We start from the raw sequence: 23,349 nt of genomic DNA, 5'->3' as shown, positions 1-23,349 counted from the left end.
TAGTCTTACAACGAACGGTCGGCTATTAAATCCGCGGAACAGACAATGAAACTTCCATGGGTCAATACGAAATCTCTCCTGACAATCTAACTGACCATTGTTGTTCATACTTGGGTGTTTTGACCACTGTCCGGAGACCGGTAGGTAGTTACATGTGGTGAGCGCAGGACATCGGATCAGCTGTATAGTGGAACTGTTACGAAGGTGTGATATCTAAGAACATTAAATTGGATCGGGTTATTGGGTTAAGTGTGAGGTGTGAAAACTCGATTGGTATTATATTACACTTGATTAAGGGACAATTCCTTTACAGTCACTACAAAAATTTTGGAGGGTACGGATCATATGAAAAGCCCGTTTCACCACTACTGTAGATCCACAGTTCGTGAATTACAAAGAATTGTTCAATTCTTCAAGTTTAGTGATAGTCTGTTTTCGGATATGCTGACCGATTGTACCTAGTTTCTTCTCGGATCTTCTGGTGAATTGAGGATAGATTTTCCCCGGATAATTTGACGGGTTCGGAAGTTATATTTCGATATACTGTGACCACCGCTATCCTTGTTTGAGATTTTTGCTGGTGTATCGTACTTCGCCGAACGAACATGAGCGAACAACAGGTAAATATTACACATGTATAACGACATATTGATTTCTTTACGATATAACCTACAATAAGTCAAGGAGATTCGGCGATAGAGGGGGAGAGGTAAATGGGGGAATTTATAACACAAAGTATTCTTCTATGATCGATTTTCATGGTTGATTAAAGACGACCAATTTAATCCATAATATACAAGTACATGTTATCAGAACATATGTTTCTGAGGCTCGGAGGCAGGTTTAAAATTTAGATTTATTAGATGTCTATGATTTCAAACATATGAATTCTTGCCTCGTACCAGTACACGTTTTATTAGAGGCGATCATATAATGCGTCTATACACTTAAAGCTAATATACTAGCACAGGCCCCTATTATGAGAATATCGATCTTTAATCTTAATTACTGACAAAGTTAATTAGTTAATGGAAATAAGTAATTAATTCACGCACTGTGTGTTATCAAATGAAAAAACAAAACAAAAAACAAAACAAAAAACCGACAGGAAATGTCTTCCGACTTATCTGAAATGCGTTAATTTATACGTGCTACATATAATATGCATTTCATCTTTGGGTGGGGGAGGGGGGTACAAAGTTTAATACATAGATCACTCCTTTTAATTTTCATGACTCATAATTTCCTTATGAACTTCATTCTTTCAGTCAAAATAAATCGGAACATGCACTGCACTGTCATCCCCATACAAGCGCACTTGAAATACGTAAGACGTTACATCGCCGAAAAAGCTTAAACTATACTCATCATTTGAACAATAACTTATGATGTTTAATCGTGTATAAAGATGTTTAATTAAAACAAATCACATATACAATATAAATACTTTATATTACTTTGCATACGCAATCGTGCATAATTCACTTCATATAGGACTTCGTGCCATTGATTTTTTTCTTCTGGAATTTCGATGGAATATTTTTTAAAATATTTTTATATCGAAGTAAAAACAAGCTCAAACTTATCACATGTGGTAATTGGTGTAAAGTAAGTAGCTTCTGTACCTGAAGAAAAATACTAATTTGTCTACACCTGCTTTTGATAGAGAAAAATACCGCAATCTCACAAGACACGCACCACACTCTTCATACACTCCGCGCGGGTGGGGTGTGTTGCTCGGTGTCTTCGGAGGCATGCTTTAGTGATATAACACGATAAAAAGGCAAGAGTTCCACTATACAAGAAGACACATCGCATACTTGGGAGGCCGTTCTTACATGATTCTGGATATTGATACGACGTTTATTAATCAAACAAACAAATAAAAGTATATCTAATTTTGTTACACAAATACATACAATCATGTGAACATATGTTTCAATTGTAATTACTGTGTAGTAAATGAGTTTGGTGATGCATATTACATTTTGTGTATAATCAAACTAAAATATATCAAATGATATTGTTGCGCCCAAGAATTAAAAGACACAAGCTACTTGCAAGTTTAACTAATTCCCATAATTAACTTTCACTTCTGTGTAAACGTATATTAATTGTATAATGATATAAGCCTCGATTGTGTTTCTAAATTCACTGGCGTTGGATTTGAAATGTTTGTATTTCATTTGAATCTTGGGGCCAAAGGTCATGACATTGGTAAGATGAACGATATCATCACTACTTTCACTAAAGAATGACATCAATATTAATGATTAAGACATGGTTGAAGCCTTGTAAGTATGTGTTAGAAAAGTGTTGTAGTATTTTAGTCAACTATTTTCATGAGAAAAAAAGATGATAAACTATTTGCAAGAAAGGTTAACAATTCGTTTTGGAAAATTGAACATATTTTATTACTTATGCCTTGACATAAGGATTACACATATATCCCATTCTGTTGTCAGAGGCATAATGCATCGGAGTTACTCTACATTGTCTATAAAAGTGTTGTTCTTCATGTTCTCTTTCTTCAGATGGAGCATCGTCGGCTACTCACATAGACAACAAACTACTTGCTAGAAAGGCTAAGACATTATCGTTGTGAAAATTGAACCTATTTCCTGAAATCAGAATTAGACATTTGATGAATAGGAGACTAAGTGTCTTTCAGCGAAAAAAAAAATAGAAAAATAGTACTAATAATATATAAGTTTTTGCCAGGAGTTTGAGAAATTGAAGGTAATCAGAAAATATATTGTCTACCAAGTCTAGTTTATTCCGTACATTCTTCAGATGAACCATTATCAGTTAATTACCTAGATAATCAGTCTAAACTGGGTGGGTTACAAACAATTTCCAATGGCGCAGATGAAGTAGATACACTCTCTACATTTAAATATTAATACTCAACCATGTTTTAACATTCTGTCAATCATTTTCCAGCAAGAAGAGTCGAAGGTCGCAGTCGGCAATACAAAGTCAAAGGTACGTCAAAACTGATTATTTTCACTTTTTTCCATTATGTACATCATTATTTTGCAGTTGTTTGTTTGTATTGATTGTATTTGTTTTAAATCTACATTAAACATATATCGTGAGATAACAGATATGACACCAAACACACATACTCTTGTACTTTGCAGTTGTTAACTGAAAAGAATCCTAACAGAACTTAGAGATAGTTATTATTTCTCTATATGTGATATAAATCGAAAATAGAAATAAGTTTAGTGTCATATTTATGTAAATCTCGCCCCTTTTGAAAATATGTGTGTTGTGAAGTTTCTCCCCCATAGAACATTAGTTTGAGACTCACGGACGGTTCAGAAGCTATGAATGTACATTTTTTTCCTATCATAGTTTGACGAAGTTGATTTTCACAAACAAGTACTGTTCAAGTTGAACACTACAAGTGACTTATAATTTATCTATATCATAAATAGTACGAATGCTACTAACTATCTGATTGTTTGAGACAGATTTATCGATTGAAATAATAAAATATAATGTAAATGTGGATTTATTGCGAGTGTTTAAAATCGCGTATCATCGCGAAAAGGGTCAAGCATTATTACAGAAGATCGGTATGACTCTATAAATTGGAGCGAATAAGTAGTTAGAATAAGTTAGTTAAAACGCGAAATTAAGTCGTCGCGAAAATAAGTTGGGTTACAGTATTTTCGCGTTCATGAGGTCTTTATGTTATCCGTGTAAATCCCCCCTCGCGGAAATGTCCACGTTGACAGTATTTATAGTGAGATACATGTAAATAGAACCCTCAGGACTTATTATAAAGGTGTCATGTAGCGCTATATTGAAGACATATAGTGCTGTGTTGTTTCTTAGTATTATACGAGGATTTATAAGTGAGAGACCCGCTTATAAATCCTTGGTTTTATATCAAAACATTTTCTATAAAGAGTAATATGACCTGAAATCAACTAACTGAAAAGAATACAAACGGAATCTTTATCACTGTATGAGAGGTAGATTTTCAATTAATTTATCTTTGTTATTGTTCTGGACCTTTAATATATATGGTCAACCAATAAACATGAAATAAATTAATAAATCTTGAAATGAAAACATACATTTAGCAAATCCGGTATTTATTTGATATTTACGTATTATTACTTTAGATATTTTAGGCTTGGCATACATAAAATTCAATGTACGTTATATCGTAATGGATATGGAGTGTACTTCACGGAAAAATCACTTACGTCTTGTTTGACCTTTCCTACAGTAAATAGTCCGAGAAAGTCTTTAAAAATCACAGCCATGTATTGTTTAGGTATTAGTGGTACCATGTCACGGCCCGAGGACATAAAGAGCGGAGATATTGTTGTCACTTTGTAGAGGGTATATGACGAACGTTTGTTTGTAGACATACCTGTATTTTGCGTTTTCACCGTAAACAGTGTAATAACTTCATTGTATTAAATGTATCGTGTGTATTTAATATAATGCGTGTTTTTCCCGAGGTGTCACGGGGTCATGACTATGTGCACTGGGCAAGTTTTTCAAAGTCTATAGCTGAAATAACCGTATGTTTATTATGAAATTTCGTTACATAGACTAACATTCATTGATTAATTTCGAAGTTAAATATTTAGTGGAGAAAAAAAACCTCTACTTTGAAGACTTTCCATAGTGTTTTTGCTACTCCCCTAGCATAAATGACACGATATTTTCGCTTCGTCCTGTTAAAATGAATTTTAAAAGTATTTCTCTACTTTAAACACAAAATAAAAAGTATTATAATTATGTTCCACTTGAAGGGTTGTAAGTAACAGCTTTATTTCCTCCTTCTTTTAATATTTAAAATAAGTTAACCTAGAAAAGTCCCTATGCACAATGACCTGTTAACTATGTTACAGATATATATGCCAAACGTGTTTAATGCAATATGCTAAGGCGAAATATCTCTAATACGCTAAAATGAGTTAACCGAGAAAAAGTCACTATGAGCAGTAACCTATTAACAATGTTATATATAATAAACGTTTTATAAAACAGAGGATTACTTCATGATAAGAGAATACCTGCGTTAAAGATATCGGACTCAAATTCACAAACTGACACTTAAAAAGCCATTTAAGCCTTATCTCCACTTTATGGCAGTTAAGATTCGTTTGTAAACACCATTTTCATGGCCTATTATTAGTGTTATAACAATACTTTATAATATGGCTAGTCTGAGTACTTGACAAATATCGAAACCTATAAACAGCCCAGGCCATGAAAATGGTGTTTACAAACGAATCTTAACTGCCATAAAGTGGAGATAAGGCTTAAATGGCTTTTTAAGTGTCAGTTTGTGAAATGGAGTCCGATAAATTTATCGCAGGTATTCTCTTATCATGAAGTAATCCTCTGTTTCATAAAACGTTTATTATATATAACATTGTTAATAGTATAGGTTACTGCTCATAGTGACTTTTTCTATAGCTATAATGAAATGTAAAAATTGGATTATGTTACTAAAACGTCGAATGTGTAATGTATTTGAAAGATTTAAGCTATAATGAAATGTAAAAATTGGATTATGTTACTAAACGTCGAATGTGTAATGTATTTGAAAGATTTAAGCTATAATGAAATGTAAAAATTGGATTATGTTACTAAAACGTCGAATGTGTAATGTATTTGAAAGATTTAAGCTATAATGAAATGTAAAAATTGGATTGTGTTACTAAAACGTCGAATGTGTAATGTATTTGAAAGATTTAAGCTACAATGAAATGTAAAAATTGGATTGTGTTACTAATACGTCGAATGTGTAATGTATTTGAAAGATTTAAGCTATAATGAAATGTAAAAATTGGATTGTGTTACTAATACGTCGAATGTGTAATGTATTTGAAAGATTTAAGCTATAATGAAATATAAAAATTGGATTATGTTACTAAAACGTCGAATGTGTAATGTATTTGAAAGATTTAAGCTATAATGAAATGTAAAAATTGGATTGTGTTACTAATACGTCGAATGTGTAATGTATTTGAAAGATTTAAGCTATAATGAAATGTATAAAAATTGGATTATGTTACTAAAACGTCGAATGTGTAATGTATTTGAAAGATTTAAGCTATAATGAAATGTAAAAATTGGATTGTGTTACTAATACGTCGAATGTGTAATGTATTTGAAAGATTTAAGCTATAATGAAATGTAAAAAATTGGATTATGTTACTAAAACGTGGAATGTGTAATGTATTTGAAAGATTTAAGCTATAATGAAATGTAAAAATTGGATTATGTTACTAAAACGTCGAATGTGTAATGTATTTGAAAGATTTAAGCTATACTGAAATGTAAAAATTGGATTGTGTTACTAATACGTCGAATGTGTAAAGTATTTGAAAGATTTAAGCTATAATGAAATGTAAAAATTGGATTGTGTTACTAATACGTCGAATGTGTAATGTATTTGAAAGATTTAAGCTATAATGAAATGTAAAAATTGGATTATGTTACTAAAACGTCGAATGTGTAATGTATTTGAAAGATTTAAGCTATAATGAAATGTAAAAATTGGATTGTGTTACTAATACGTCGAATGTGTAATGTATTTGAAAGATTTAAGCTATAATGAAATGTAAAAATTGGATTATGTTACTAAAACGTCGAATGTGTAATGTATTTGAAAGATTTAAGCTATAATGAAATGTAAAAATTGGATTGTGTTACTAATACGTCGAATGTGTAATGTATTTGAAAGATTTAAGCTATAATGAAATGTAAAAATTGGTTTATGTTACTAAAACGTCGAATGTGTAATGTATTTGAAAGATTTAAGGACTATAAGAAGGATAAGTCACACTGGGTTTTGGGGAAGTCCGAGGCAGGCGCTTTTGTGTTTGTGCACTGACCGTGACGTTGGGCGACGACTGATTTTCCTTTGATATCCGCCGGCGCATCCTTTGATGTAGCTTGCGGGTGCGAGGGTTACCGTCTTACTTTCTGAAGCGGTGCTGTCATTTCATGAGCTGTCAATTTTTTAACGAAAATTTAAGACATATCCCCTAAATATTCCGTCTTTAAAGCAAGTTATAAACGTCGTGAAATTTAATAAACTCTACAATGGTGTTTCGTTTGACTCGATAAGACAAGTATTTGTTGAGAAAAACGGTTTTTTATTCCCGGTTCATAGGCGTCTCGCGTGGTGTTTAATGTAATGTAAAGAGACAGACACGAATCCTTCTCACTTATAAATCCTTGGAAAGATTTAAGCTATAATGAAATGTAAAAATTGGATTGTGTTACTAATACGTCGAATGTGTAATGTATTTGAAAGATTTAAGCTATAATGAAATGTAAAAATTGGATTATGTTACTAAAACGTCGATTGTGTAATGTATTTGAAAGATTTAAGCTATAATGAAATGTAAAAATTGGATTATGTTACTAAAACGTCGATTGTGTAATGTATTTGAAAGATTTAAGCTATAATGAAATGTAAAAATTGGATTATGTTACTAAAACGTCGAATGTGTAAAGTATTTGAAAGATTTAAGATATAATGAAAGCTCAAAGTTGGATATTGTCGATAAAAGTCGATTTTGTCGTAGAAACAGCTTTCTTCTGTGATAGTCATTTAGCAGATACGCTATTGTACCAACTCATTGACAAGAGCATTATAAACTTTTGATATAGTATTTGAAAAATTTAAGCTATAATGAAATCTCGAAATTGGATTGTGTTACTTAAACGTCGAGAGTGTAAAGTATTTGAAGGATGTAAACTAAAATGAAAAGTCAAAATTGGATTATGTTACTAAAACGTCGAATGTGTAATGTATTTGAAAGATTTAAGCTATAATGAAATGTAAAAATTGGATTGTGTTACTAATACGTCGAATGTGTAATGTATTTGAAAGATTTAAGCTATAATGAAATGTAAAAATTGGTTTATGTTACTAAAACGTCGAATGTGTAATGTATTTGAAAGATTTAAGCTATAATGAAATGTAAAAATTGGATTATGTTACTAAAACGTCGATTGTGTAATGTATTTGAAAGATTTAAGCTATAATGAAATGTAAAAATTGGATTATGTTAGTAAAACGTCGAATGTGTAAAGTATTTGAAAGATTTAAGATATAATGAAAGCTCAAAGTTGGATATTGTCGATAAAAGTCGATTTTGTCGTAGAAACAGCTTTCTTCTGTGATAGTCATTTAGCAGTTACGCTATTGTACCAACTCATTGACAAGAGCATTATAAACTTTTGATATAGTATTTGAAAAATTTAAGCTATAATGAAATCTCGAAATTGGATTGTGTTACTTAAACGTCGAGAGTGTAAAGTATTTGAAGGATGTAAACTAAAATGAAAAGTCAAAATTGGTTTGTCTACTAAAGCAAAGGTATTGCTATACAAATTGCCTAAAATTAATCTGCATGTGCGATGAAAATGTCAGTAGTTTTAATATTCGAGATCTTTTCAAATATATATTTCAGATACCTTGGTATTCAAACATCGACAAAAGCTAGGAAATGTAATCAGTCGAATTTTCGTGGATTGTTTGGGAGTTTATGCTACAAAATTGCTTTCTTTGAAATCTATACTAATTTTCTTTTCATCTATAGCCGTGATAGCCAAGAAATCTAAATTGTTTTCGAACGCATTTAACAAGAAACATTATATCATCATACAATAAAAAACGTTGATCTTCCTTAGAGATACTATTGCATTATCCAGATGCCTCACAAAATTACCTTTGTAAAATATAGCTAATATACTGCAACAGGCATTGCGTATGCCCATTAAAGTGTATTTTATCACATTTAAAGCATTAACGATACATGCGAGATATATATCTGGGTCATAAACATTAAAAATACATATGTATTTTCAAAAGCAGGAATGTTAATAACGTGTTTGAGATCAATCTCTGCATAAAAAAAATGTATTAAAAATCGACGTTTTGGAGAAGCATATTATTTTTAAAAACAATCTTGAATTGAAGTAAAGCAACGTTATTAGATCGAAAGATGCAAAGATGTCTCCAGCACAGAGAGAGTAAAACCAGATAAATTAAAACGAAACGAGTGCCATGAAATACATTACATGTGGTATCTCAAAAATCAACAGCATGGCCCATGCGAGTTTCACAAAGGATAGCGAACCTACAAGCGAAGTATGCTCAAATTGCGCCATCATTGTTTAGATGCTTCCATGCCATTTTAATTTAAAAAAAATTGTATTTATTTAAGTATCAGGTCGTTGTATAGTAATAACCCACACAAGCAAGAAATCTAAATCATACCATACGTTGTGGGGGGATAATTCCATTGTTTATATATACATACCGATTTTCGTTTCTACGTATACAATCACACGCTCGATCGATTCTGTAGTCCGTGTCCTTGGAAGTTAATAATTACTTACTTGAAAGTTTGTTTATGGCGGAATTCAGTGTTCCGACGACAATACAACGAGGCAATTAAGTGCTCGTTTATAGAAATACGGTGTATCGATTCGAAGTACTCGATGACGTCACTCGTCAAGTGGTTCACACGTGGAAGGCTCTATCCTGCGAGTGAAATTGACATTTTCATATATTAGTATATTGCAGTTATGAAAATATGACACAGGATTTCATCTAATGATATTTCTATACAGAAATAAATATTCCGTTTGTAAGTTCTGCGAGATTTCAATCAATATTAGAAAATAATGGTTCTGACTTATTCAAAAATTTACAAAAATATAATTTTGTTTCTCTGCTGTCTTCTAAACATGTCTGAGTTTGTTTGTCATTTGGAGTCTCTATGTTTGTACCAGATGTGGATTAATTATTGACTTTCCATATAGAACACAACGTTAAAGATTTTCTGATATTCTTCCTCCAGGAAGGACGTCATGTTATGACTAGTAGTACACGTAACTGATTTTTTTGAGTTTGAAATATCATCCACTTCCTGTTATATTTGATATACAAAGAGCTATTCTATTATTATCTGTAAATTTCAACTTCAATTTCAGTTTCATTAATGTAATATTGATAGGTAGTTTTATACTGCCTTGCTTACAATAACATATTTATGTATCATATTCCGCATTTGCATATGACAGAGTTATCTACACTTGCGGGAAAGATAATAAGATTTTAAACGTTACATGTTGGGATGTTCTGTATTTGGACATTGCCCTTGCATGTAGGTATTGTGTTTGGGAGTTTCATTCACAAATAATGACGTCATAATTTGTACCTACTTGAGAGGTAGCTGTAGTATATGTTAAGACGAAATACTATAGTATGATTAGATCAAAATCGATATAATTTACATTGCAGGGAAAGAAAAAGGAGCGCAACCTTGATGCAGGTGAGAGAATGTTCTGATTTTATTTCTCATATAATTATGCATTATAATAGTTTTATTTGAAATGTTTATGGTTTCCTTGGCATTTGTTGTACAAGTTCGTGCATAGAATCATGATTACAAATATAGCTTTTGACCCTTAACTACAAAATCGAACATAAGCAACCGTAAAGTATCATTACAATAACGTTTATTTCGAACGTCTAGGCCCAGTTGCTCAAAAGGTGATTGGACTAATTTCAATTTAACGATAATTTTCAAATCAAAATAAAATAATTTCTGGTAATACGAATTTTACAAAAATTTTATACGAATTTTAAGAACTCCATTGTTTAGTTATATAAAGATGTCAATTTTTAATGGATATGAATGATTGAGAGGTTATAATAAGTTGATGATGAATATAATTATCTTTAACTTAAGTGAAAGTGGTGAATGTTTGTGTTCAAAATCAGAATAATCAATTTAAGTATGAAGATTGGTGTGACAGCATTCCTTCTATGAAAGGAAAACATTGTTATTTTCATGTCTATTTTTTAAACCAATGTAATCACACATTTTGCAGTTTGCAATAAAGAAAATAACTTCTCTGCTAAACTAAAACCATCATCTCGACCTATTTGTATCGGTATATATTTCTGACATTTGTAATCTTCAGAGATAAAGGAGCTGTTCCATGCGTTTGATGAAGACAAGAGTAACTCGATCTCCCTGGGCGAACTAAGAAAAGCCATGAACTTCATGGGTCTTTCACCGACAAAGAAAGAAGTCCAGGCGGCAATGAAGAACCTCGACAAAAACGGTAATGCTTAAAAGATCAACAATAACTGTAACCATTAAACCTCAACAAAAACGGCAACCCAGAAATTGAATGAAGTCTTTCTTTTTGTGTATATAGCTACAGCTAAGTGTCCTGTACATCATTTGTTACCTGACAAGGAGGAGCCCCTTTTGGCTCAGATTTCATAGATGGTGAACATTTTTATGTCGGATGAATTTTGTTATGAAAAAAAGAAAAAAAGAATAACCTTATCAATCTAAATAGCATTTAAAAAACCCAGCTGAATTATCATAAGTTTATATTTTTTCTTCTAATTTTGGAACTTTTCGAACCGATGAAGGCAAAACATTACATAGGTTCAGTTGGTTCATTAATACCATGTTTGCAATTGTATATATTAAGAAGTTCTCCCTGAAAACCAAACGAAACCGTAAAATTGAGTTGAAAGAGTTATGCTGTTTCTTCAAATCGAGATAGAGTAGAATAGTATTAATGTATAAAAAAAAAAACAAAAAAAAAACATCGAACATAAGTCCATATTTCACTCTCGGCATTGATTTACAGGAAATGGTAAAATTGAACTTAAAGAATTCAGAACCTTCATAAAGAGCGAGATGGAAAAGAACCCTGGTAGTTTAGACACAGAAGCCTCTATCAGATCAGCCTTTAAAGTGTTCGACAGAGATGGCAATGGCTACATTGACGGCAAGGAGCTCAAATACGCCATGAAGAGACTGGGAGAAAGTATGACCGATGACGAAATAACGGACATGCTGAACGAGGCGGACGTGGATGGTGATGGTAGGATTAATTATGAAGGTACGTCAGTTTGATATTGTTTGTGGAGATATTGGTTAGGTAGATTAACGTCATTTTACCACCCAGGGTTTTTATGATGGCCTACCCGCATATGTGGTGTGTTGAGTGTGCGTTGTGCGCACATATTTTTTGGAGACTGCAGTATGTCCATGTCTATGAATATTATCATATATTAAAAAGAGTCATTTAAGGACACCCCTTACCCTCCGCGTATGCGGTGTATTGCGTGTGTGAAGTGCATGCGTTCGTGTTTTTGGAGACTGTAGTATGTTCATGTCTAAAAATTCTTTCATATATCAAAAAGAGTCATTTAAGGACACCCCCTTACCCTACGCGTGTGTTGCGTGTGTGAAGTGCATGCGTACTTGTTTTTGGAGACTGCAGTATGTTCATGTCTAAGAATTCTTTCATATATTAAAAAGAGTCATTAAAGGACACCCCCTTACCCTCCGCGTATACGGTGTGTTGCATGTGTGAAGTGAAGTGCATGCGTACTTGTTTTTGGAGACTGTAGTTTGTTCATGTGGTATTTTAATTTAGATTTGTGTGTGTTGGATATTATTGTAGCGTAGCAATTAATCCTGGGTGTATTCAGCATTTGTATTTGTTTGTAGTTTAATCGGGTAGACCAGTAAATTTCATTAATTTATTATTTATTATTGTGTGGTCAACATTTTCATATATATCGGTTGGCATATAGTTTAATCCCGGATTTATTTGTATTTCCATACGCTTACAGTCTACGTTTTTCTGTATTACGTATTATGATTAAAAGTAATATCATCTTGTATTGAAAAAATGATAACACATCGTTTGTCATCTTAGAATATTATTATAACATTTCACATACAATATCACATTTACGAATAAACTATATTGGGAGGGTAGCTATGTGATAAGGAATTTATTTATGATTTTGATGGAACTAAATGAGCGAAGTTGTGTTTGCAGAAAATATGTATAATGTAAGATTTTATCTTGTTTCTAATTTCAGAATTTGTTCGAATATGGAGCGAGTCTTTATAAAGAAAACAATCTACGGAAAGGATATTTATTCATTAACAACATCTACAAATTATGCTTCCCTAGAAAACAATATACTTTGGCCATTGATATGTTAAGGAATTTTGTACAGGTTTATGTAATTCTGTAATACATTTCAAACTCTACACGTCAGACGATTAAAACAAAAATGACCTGTACCGACACCACGTTACAGCAAACTGTACAATTATTAACTTTCAATGAGGGTGACATTAAGATTTATCAACCCTACAAGTCCATTGTAACATCGAGTATAAACGAACGATTTTTTGATAACATTTGTGGTTCGTAAATCCTTTTGATTTTGTTCGTCAAAAGATTTTTTAGGGTATGAGCAATTGCACTATTAACTTTTTACTCTGATCTCGTCTGTATGACAAAGGAATCATTTTAAAACTATTAACTGGATATTGTACAACAAAATTCAAATATGGAAAGTTTTCGGGATGTCTTTGTATGTCTGTCATATTGCAATTTGAACTAAGGATTTAAGACGAGGATTATACAATGAGCTGAAAAGTAAAAAGCCATTTCAAGGCACAATAGTCAACCAATTAGGAAATGTACCTTAACTTATTCTCAAATAATATTTTAGCGTTTCTCTACAACATGTTAATGTTGAAATTGATAAGCTGTTAGATTTAAAAGTTTTCAACATTATAATCATCATTGTTATTTATATATTGCTCGACTATTTTTACAAAACCTTTGTAAATATGCGAATGTTTACGTCATCTTGTATATGGTGTGATTCCACGTTATTGTGATAAAAATGTACCAACTTTTTATGTTTACTATATATTTTATATATTTATATTCTTTCTAATGTGATAGATAAAACTCCGTGCAATAGAGACCGAGTTTATTCTGGTCCTATCTCCATAAATATTATGTACTGTAAACTACTTATTTTTCGCGAGCTATTTAATTTCACGTATTTCTCGTAAAAATCATGAAAATAAGTCGCCCGCAAAAAAACGTAACCCATAGATTCAGTGGAATATTATGACTTAATCATGAAATCAAATCGTCACGAAAAAGATAGGAAGGCAAAAAAACACCTCGAAAAAAACCCAAAGGTAGGCATGAAAACGCGACATTAAGTCACCGCGAAAATTAAGTGGTTTACAGTATCGATAAAGAGACGCAAAGTATAACCGAGTTTCTGCTGTCTCAGACATTACCTGTTAGAATGTTAGAAACATGGGCTGCGTTCAATGAAATAGAACATTCAAATGGTGAAGTGCCGTGTTTTAATGATATTGAATTACAAATGTACATCGTTTCTTTATAACTGCTCCAATGCCATATGCGTGTATCTTTCTCATGGCTTTATATTTACAATTTCACTATCTATTGTATGTAAACTTTATAAGCATTAGACTGCATTCCGTTTGAAATTATGGAAGTATCAATGCCAACGGGACAGCGGCAACTTCAACACGTAATGCTCTTCATTAAATTTACGATTGTCCAGTTGGTATTCATACTCTCATCAATGCTAACTAAATACAGTCCAATGCTTAAGTATTAATGTAGAGTCAATTCTGTCACAGTGAGGAGGAGGGGGTGCGGGCCAGAATGAATCATGGTTTTATAAGAATGTTAAGGTATCATAAGATAGGTTTTGGATAAATTTAGTGGTCACTGGTTTTTTTTTATTGAAAACGGTAACTAATTTACAGATCAGACCATGTATGTGATGTATGTACCTGTACAATATTTTTATTTCAACAAATTGTATTGGCATTGATGATGATTGAAGTCCCATTGCAATTTAAAGTCTTTTTTTTTATATAATATTTCCTGTGAAATTATATTAAAGATTTGTTCTGTACACTATAACCAACTTAATTTCGCGAATTTTTCGATCCTAGTAAATTCGAGAACGTTTATCTCCGTAAATTAACATTGACGGATTTTTTTATTGATAAAAATTTCTATTTAATTGAATTCCGCGAATACTTATCTTTGCGAACTTATTTTGAAACGGAAAATTATAAAATTAAGTAGCCGCGAAAGTAAGTTAATTTACAGGACTAAGTTCGGGTACACTCTGACAATCTTCTTTTTTTTTTTTTTTTTTTTTTAATTCCAATTTTCTTTCGCATTTTCTGTGATATTGTTGTCAAATGAAGATAGTTACTAAGCAAAGAGGTTTTCAACTGATGTCGGAATTATTTTTTATCGTTTGATCCAAATTTGAAATTACATTTGGCATATTATAATTTATCTGAAATGCATTACCTCTTTGCAGTAATGTCTCTTGAGCATTTTGTATATATCGGCTCACAGATGAATTGACTTTATGTACGCTCGGTTGTTGTGTGTATTTCAAATGTATATTTTGTATTATATTGTGATATTTTTAATTACATTCTGTATATACAAATCGTTTTACTCTTTTGAAAAAATGTATGGTTTACAAGAATAAAAAATCGTTAAAGACTTTATTTTGAACCGTGTTCTGTTGTTTGGGTTAAAATCGTTGTTCCATCGATAAACACAAAAATAGCGTTTACAAATATTGTTTAGTAACAAGGTGTTCAACTATTGCTAATAGACAAGGATTTCAAATCAGTAAGTATATTTAAGCATGAAGTCATAGATAAAAAACGGAAGGTCATTCCTCACACAAAAATGTCCGTCCGTTTTTTTGTTTATGACTTCATAACCCCAAAAGACCGTGAAAATAATGCTTATAATTTAATTCAGATAACTCAATAAGGTACTAATTATTATTTGACTTACTTTGACAATAAAACTAATTGAATTGTGGCGCATTGATATCTTATCCAATAATTCAGTTTTGCCAATCAATGATTGTGACGCTTTTAGAATTCGCCGCGAAAACGTTCTGTATACATGACGTCATAATACTTGACTTACAATTATTTCGGTCTATGGAAAATAGCCTAAAAGATCTAATCAATAGAAAGGAGTGCAACATATAAACATGAAATTATTGTTATATGTTCAATATTTTGACTCCATTCCTGAACTGAAGAAACCACCAATCGGGAACTTTCGGCAATTTCCGTACGTTAACGGAAAGTGCCAAAGGTTTCGACTGAGAAAACACGTGTCTCGGCTGCAAAATAATTCTGAAATATTGTTGTCTATCTCTTTCTTTTTATTTGGAATATAGATACACATAGGAGAGACAATATACCGCCCACAATTGCAAGTTTATTGTAAAATACATTTCGACGTTTGACTTACAAATGAATATCTGAATAAAACATAGGATCTTAACATACATCCTACGATGTACTGACTGCTGGTCGGTGGTTTTTCTCATGAGCCATGCTGTTAATGGGACGTTAAACTGAACATCACTTCTGGAAACTCGAATTCTATACCTGTTAGAGAACTTAGTTTATTGATTTTTTGTTCTTAGTCAATTCAATCAATACAACAAAGCGAAGTAAGGTTAAGGTTTTATTATAGGTTCAGTTCGATAAAAGACAATATGAAAGTGATTTAAAAAAAATTAGTAAAGAAAGCTGTCGTGTCCCTACAGAAAAGATATAACTCCTGGAGAAGGCAAATTTTCATTTTGAAGAGAAGCAAAATAACATTCGGAAAATCATGGTCGATGAATATCGCATCATTGAAGATTTATCCGAATACGATCCCGTGGGGGTCCATATGGGTATTAAAGATGCGGAAATCCCGGTAGAGGGTGTATGTGTCGTCTGTCGATGCCCAAGATGTGTCGTTGCCTCCAAAAAAGGTTGAGAAGAACAATCCATCGATGTGGATATGACTGTTGTTACGGTATACCATATGTGAAGAATGGTAAACTAGATCTGTATCGAGCCAGACCTTCAGTGCTCCATTTTTTACTACCAACGTCGTTCAGTTTCACGTACTGTGTCAGCTTTTGCCAGCTATTTAGAAATACATAAACACAATGAGTAATTTACATGTACAATCCGCCAAACACACTTTTTATTCAAAGTAAATCATCCTGTTAAATTAAAATTACTGAGTGAGTTTACGACCCGAATTTTGGTCCTGTTCTTGTTGCACATTGTACTGAATATCTTCTCATTATGCAAAATTTGCAGCAAGAATAGGCCCAAAATCCTGGTCTCAAATTCACTCAGCGATTTTACAAAATACTTTATTTTGAAAGAATGCCATCATTTTTGTGTGATTCGGGGGTAATTAGAAATCGTGAAAATGAATTGCCGTGGGAAAGCGTGAGGCATAAGAATCAAAAGAATCTATTGACTCTTAATTGCGAAAATAAGTTGGTTTCCAGTACAATGTATGTGATTTTATAAGTTAACATACGTTTCCTTCTGGAAGTGAAAATTCCCTCTTCCAATGGACTGGCCGGAGTTGTCATGACAGATCATATTGCTGGGAGAACACCAGGAGCTGAAACTTGGATACTGATCGTGCGGGATGTAGGCGTATACTTCGCCGGCGCCTCCCTTGCGCCACATGTACCGGGTGGAGAAACACTTATCGGTATCACGGTGTCCGGAGCATGTCTGGGAGCCTCCCCACAGTCCAGGCAGCTTCCCACCTTGTACCCAATCAAAGTTGTGAGGAAAGTAAACGTCATAGCTGAGTGTGAGTTCAGAATGACCTTTGACCCCTGGAGGCTGCGAGTAAAACTGGACGCCTCTTGGGATGTTCTTCGTATTCGAGTAGGAACCGTCGGCGTACTTCACTTTCATTACGTTCCGGTGTGAGTCGGTCGGATCATGCGCATGCGTAAGTGAATCGTGTTCACCAAATGTCCCATGACTGATGACGTAGAAGTGATTCCTTTCGTCCCCGGTATCTACACTGTGGGGACTTTCCCACAACATCCGGGCTCCTACAGTAGATGTCATCAAATATTTTTAAAACAGTCACAATATGTGTTTTTAACAAGACCTATACGGTGTTTCTGGAACTTCATATTTGCGAATTTTATATACAGATTTTTAAAAAGGTGTGGTTTAAGTCAATTTTATACACAAAATAGATACGATAGCATCCCCAATACGTTTTAGTAACTTGGTTTAGTTTTACTGTCGTTATGTTGAGTTCCCCTGGACTACGTTATGGTAAAATCGAAAGCAGTTAAAAAGAACAAAACTGATCGATATCAAGCCTTCAGAGTCTTCCTTTGAAGATTACAGAGATCGACGGCAAATTTCAGAGCCATGCTTTCAACCGCAATGGACCGTTATTCGATTCTTTTAAGTACATCAAATAATTAAAATACTTTTTTCATCAAGGCCTTCAATTGTACCACTAGATATTCCAATGGTGGATATTACAACAGAGATAGTAACCACTAGATTATATCGCAGTTTTGATGTATAAACAATTAACAAGATACCTTCTTCAGTTTTCCAGCATTTGACCCCTCTCGATCGTGGATACAAGAAAGATTTTCCACATAAAATTTTCTTTATGAAGCACCAGAAGAATTTAATTTTAAATCATGGAAGTTTCAGATAGCTTTATAAATGTTGCAAGTGACAAAATGGTTTGAAAGAAGTTTTATACATGGTTCTTCTATTATAATATTTCAGAGAAAGAAAGAAAATAATTTCATTCCGCTGAAAGGTTAAATTTAGAAAATAACCTGTTTGGTTTTAATCCTCGCAATTCTGTATTTGTATATAACAGATTTAAATGCCCTTGAGGATAGGTACTGATTGTGACATCATGTTTTCGTGTGTCATGTTATACTTGTCAAAGAGCTTTACTCACAAAACAATGACGATACAATCTGCAAGGGAAATAACAGATGTTATATGCAAAGATGGAATAGATCAACGGAGATTTATCTCTGTAGCTTACCTGCCAGACCGACCCATACAGCTATCAGTGCCAGAGACCTCATGATTACAGATTCACTACTGATGATAAAATTTACTTTTATATGTATGTCTAAATAGGAAGATAAGATAAAAATGACCCATTTTCTGGATACATCTGCGCACTCACAAGTCTACATTTAAAAGTGATTACTATGAATACATACAAACTTTATTTCACTGGCCGACATTGGCCTCGCCCCGCGCGTTGCCTGACCCTAGTAATGACAATCACAGATATATCGATATAGTTTGCAGGATTATCAATCTCTACTAAAAACGAAATGGAAAAGCTCCTACTATTAATATTTCAGAGAGACACATTTTTGTGCGACATCGCTAAATGTAGTGTTAAGCACATTTATGATTTTTATGAATCTTTGATTTAAGGAATAGATTTTTATTTGATGAGGTTATGAGTGTATAATGGAACACGTGTAAATTACATTTCCAATGAAATGGATGAGGCGAAAAACGTCGACATCATATAACTCATTTCCAGTAAAACTTTCGACAGGGTCCCTCACAAAAGGTTACTATTGAAATTGGAAAAATATGGTATCAGTAGAAATGTTTTACATCGGATCAAAAACTTTCTCATTGGAATGAACCAGCGGGTCTGTTTTGACGGTGATTTCTCCTACGTAAGTTAAGTCACAAGCGGTGTCCCCCAGAAGAGCATTTTAGGGCAAATATTATTTTTCATTTTCGTGAACGACATGCCGGAAGAAGTGCAAACTGTAATAAAAATGTTCGCCGATGACGCAAAACTATTGAAAGGAGTAAGCAACGATGATGACAAAGAGGATCTACAGAGAGATGTTGAGAACATTTGCAAATGGACCGAGACCTGGAACATGAAACTTAATGCCAAAAAGTGTAAACACCTGTGTATCGGTAACTCTAAGGACAACATTAACAAACATAACATCGAAAATGAAGATCAAAAGAGTGAAATTACCAAAACTAAATCCGAAAAAGATCTTGGCGTAACTTTTGATAGTAAAATAAAATTTAGTGAGCATGCCACCAACTGTGTTTCAAAAGCTAACAGATTACCTGGTCTGATCTTCAAATTCTTTATCTACATCGATACAACAATGTTCCTTAACTTGTACAAGTCCCTGATTCGGCCTAATATGGAATATGCATCCTGCATTTGGAACCCTATGTTACTTAAGGATAAAATTATGATCGAGAATGTCCAGAGGAGAGCGACCAAAAGATTAAATGGATTAACCAACTTATCATACGAACAGCGACTGAGATCCTTAGGATTACCAAGCCTTAAGTATAGGAGAAAACGTTCCGATCTCATCCAAATTTTTAAGATTATCAACAACATCGATAAAGTCGACACAGATAAATTGTTTACAATGTCTCCCATAACCTTCACAAGAGGTCACTCTAAAAAGATCTTGAAGCCAGTATCCAGACTAGAAGTAACTAAACATCGGTTTAACAGGAGAATTGTAGATATTTGGAACAATTTGACAGAAAATGTAGTGTCTGCAAAGTCTGTAAACTCCTTTGAATCGCGCCTTAAACAGCACTAGCACAATGAACACTCGAAATTCTCTCCTAATTGTTATAGCGCTACCTGATCGATTATTTGATCATATACAAGGATACGCCTCCAGAAGTCATCAGGACTTAAATTGGTGTTTTAATTACATGATTACATGATTTTGTCACCCCGGGGAAGCTTGGAGACCTTCCTACTTCGAGAAAGAACAAGCTAGATTGGACTTTTACCTTATATCTTATAATTTGTTACCAAGTGTGGCCAAAGCAACTACAGAAGCGGAATATAGATCTTATCATTCTTTTCCCATGATTGATTTTAAGTTTAATGAATTACAGTTTAAACGAGGCAAGGGGCTCTGGAAATCTAATTCCTGGCTATTATATGATGAAAAATACCTCAAAATAGTTAAGAATATTATTGTTGATACCAAAAGTCAGTACTGTTTACCAGTCTATAATAGGAATGACATCAGTAATGTTCCTGTTAAAGGTGTTCAGTTTATCATTAATTACCAACTTTTCCTTGAAATCCTGTTAAAGGAAATCAGGGGTAAAATATCTTTTACTTATAATTTAAAAAGAAACAGCGTAATTTGAAGGAAGACAACCTAAAAAAAATCATTCAGGACCTAGAAGAGCAAGAGTATGTAAATGCTAAAATATTAGATGAAAAGAAAAAAGCATTTAGAAAAATAAGGCGTCAATAAAATTGAAGGTAGTGTTATTCGATCGAAGCAAGATGGCAAGAAGAGGGTGAAAACAAACTATTTTTTTAAGTCTTGAGAATAGAAATTTTATTTCTAAGATAATACTTTGGATTGAAAAAAGATAATAATGTTATTTAAAAGATCAAGATTATATTCTTCTTAAAGAGGTTCATTTTTATTATGTAAACTTTATGATGACAATTATGACATAGAGAATTTTAATCCGATTACTTAGATTAATATGATGTAAAAAAAATAACTCGGGGTCTTAAGATTTAAAAGGGATGAATACTTTAGAAGAGGCAGCTAAAACACTGAAAACAATGAGAAATAACAAAAGTCATCTTTTTATTATTTTGCAACGAGGCCAAATAGCATTCTACCAGGATACCGGAAACGACCGACGTTTGCCGAATGGCAAAATAATTAGCAGTCGTGTTGAATGATGGCGAAGCAATCAGTGCCGCCAAGAACGTGATTAGCAATATACATTGTATACTGCGTGGATAAAAGGAATTAAATATGATAAATCAGAATGATTTTGACGTAGAATATAGCATCATTGAAGATTTATCCGAATACGATCCCGTGGGGATCCATATGGGTATCAAAGATGCGAAAATCCCGGTAGAGGGTGTATGTGTCGTCTGTCGATGCCCAATCCGAGTCGCTGCCTCCAAAAAAAGTCGAGAAGAACATTCCATCGATGTGGATATGACTGTTTTTACGGTATACCATATGTGAAGAATGGTAAACAAGATCTTTATCGAGCCAGACCTTCAGTTCTCCATTTTTACTACCAACGTCGTTCAGTTTCACGTACTGCGTTAATTTCTGCCATCTGTATAGACATAGAGAACACAAAGTAAATTAGATTCAGTAGAAGTACTAGAGAGTACACTTAAATATGTATCGCTTTGTCGTTATGTATATCATATGGAACGTTATATCAATAAAACAAGATGCCCAGAAGGCCTGTATCGCTTACCTGGTTTACAATGCCAGGGGATCAGCCAATATTTATAAGAAATTTTGTTCCACTTCCACAATGACGTTTCTGGTCAAACAAATGTGATTATAAATCCATGCAGAACCCCATGACTAGTAGAGATTTATATGGAAATGTTGACGTACGGACGGACGACAGACGCCGCGCCATGGCATGGCATAAGCTCATCGGCACTTCGAGTCAGGTGAGCTAAAAACTGAGACCTAGCCCCAGTATCATGAAACTGCCTTAAGAATGACGCTATTTTGTAACGTCATCTGTGACTGGCGAAGTCTAAACTTAGACCTATGTTAGAAGACGGTTTCATGTAGTCCGCTAAACCTGCCTATATTATTAGGCTTTTTTAAAAAAAAAAAATTTTTGGCCTAATATATAGTCAGCTCGCGGCACAGGGACGTGGCACGAAAAATTTTAACCAATAGTATACATATATATATTATAGTATCAAGGGTATGAACTCGGCGGTCGAGAAAAACGGACCTATTTTTTTTAAAACCGTGATTATTTTAATAAATGGGTTCTATACAACATTGACGGATATCTTACCTTAAAGAGAAATAATTTATCTTTCCATTGAGTGCTTGATGAACAAAATTGGCCAAGTATTGACGAAGTTATGGCTTGATGAATCGGGAAATTTACGAAAAATATGCTAGGTAGACATTTCCCTGTCCGGTCGAAATGTCGTCTCGGCTCTAATGGGTACCTCATAAACCAAGCCAAAATCACAAAATCTACGCTTGTGGTGGTAAACAGTACCCATAACTGTGTTCATCCACAATCTCCTTTGGAGGTGTCATGACCCTTACTTTGTAGAAACTCCATTTAAACATCGTGTAGCTCACTTACTTCAACCGTCACCGCCATGTCCGTTTTTCTCTCGGAACGCTTCTCGAGTTTAGCGACAAGCACAACATAACATAATTTGCATAATGTAGTCACGATATGTAAAGTCGAGAAGCGTTCCGAAAGAAAAATGAACATGGCGGTGACGGTTAAAGTAAGTGAGCTATACGATGTTTAAATGGAGTTTCTACAAAGTACGGGTCATGACACCTCCAAAGGAGATTGTGGATGAACACAGTTATGGGTACTGTTTACCACCACAAGCGTAGATTTTGTGATTTTGGCTTGGTTTTTGATGTGCCCATTAGAGCCGAGACGACATTTCGACCGGACAGGGAAATGTCTACCTAGCATATTTTTCGTAAATTTCCCGATTCATCAAGCCATAACTTCGTCAATACTTGGCCAATTTTGTTCACCAAGCAATCAATGGAAAGATAAATTATTTCTCTTT

At 33.4% G+C, this 23,349-nt stretch overlaps 1 protein-coding gene and 1 pseudogene across 1 annotated transcript; one reads left to right on the top strand and one right to left on the bottom strand.

Moving 5' to 3' along the window:
* Positions 1 to 15,428, top strand: LOC138309368 (calmodulin-like). The gene is made up of 6 exons (XM_069250548.1): positions 1 to 620; positions 2,944 to 2,985; positions 10,304 to 10,334; positions 10,990 to 11,133; positions 11,677 to 11,931; positions 12,926 to 15,428. The coding sequence occupies exons 1-6, from the start codon at positions 606 to 608 to the stop codon at positions 12,955 to 12,957; spliced, it is 519 nt and encodes a 172-aa protein (XP_069106649.1). The 5' UTR covers positions 1 to 605; the 3' UTR covers positions 12,958 to 15,428.
* Positions 15,429 to 16,403: 975 nt separating this feature from the next.
* On the bottom strand, positions 16,404 to 19,037 carry LOC138308518 (uncharacterized; annotated as a pseudogene).
* Positions 19,038 to 23,349: the final 4,312 nt, after the last annotated feature.

The sequence above is a fragment of the Argopecten irradians genome, chromosome 15 (genome assembly GCF_041381155.1).
Source record: "Argopecten irradians isolate NY chromosome 15, Ai_NY, whole genome shotgun sequence".
Classification (NCBI taxonomy): Eukaryota; Metazoa; Mollusca; class Bivalvia; order Pectinida; family Pectinidae; genus Argopecten; species Argopecten irradians.
The sequence above is the reverse complement of the archived record's forward strand: the minus strand, read 5'-3'. Positions and strand labels throughout refer to the sequence as shown.

What these genes read in the sequence shown, in the direction of transcription:
- LOC138309368 (XM_069250548.1), top strand. An exon ending in TCGGCAATACAAAGTCAAAG is followed by an intron (nt 2,986 to 10,303) that starts GTACGTCAAAAC and finishes TTTACATTGCAG; the next exon opens with GGAAAGAAAAAGGAGCGCAA. An exon ending in GGAGCGCAACCTTGATGCAG is followed by an intron (nt 10,335 to 10,989) that starts GTGAGAGAATGT and finishes TGTAATCTTCAG; the next exon opens with AGATAAAGGAGCTGTTCCAT.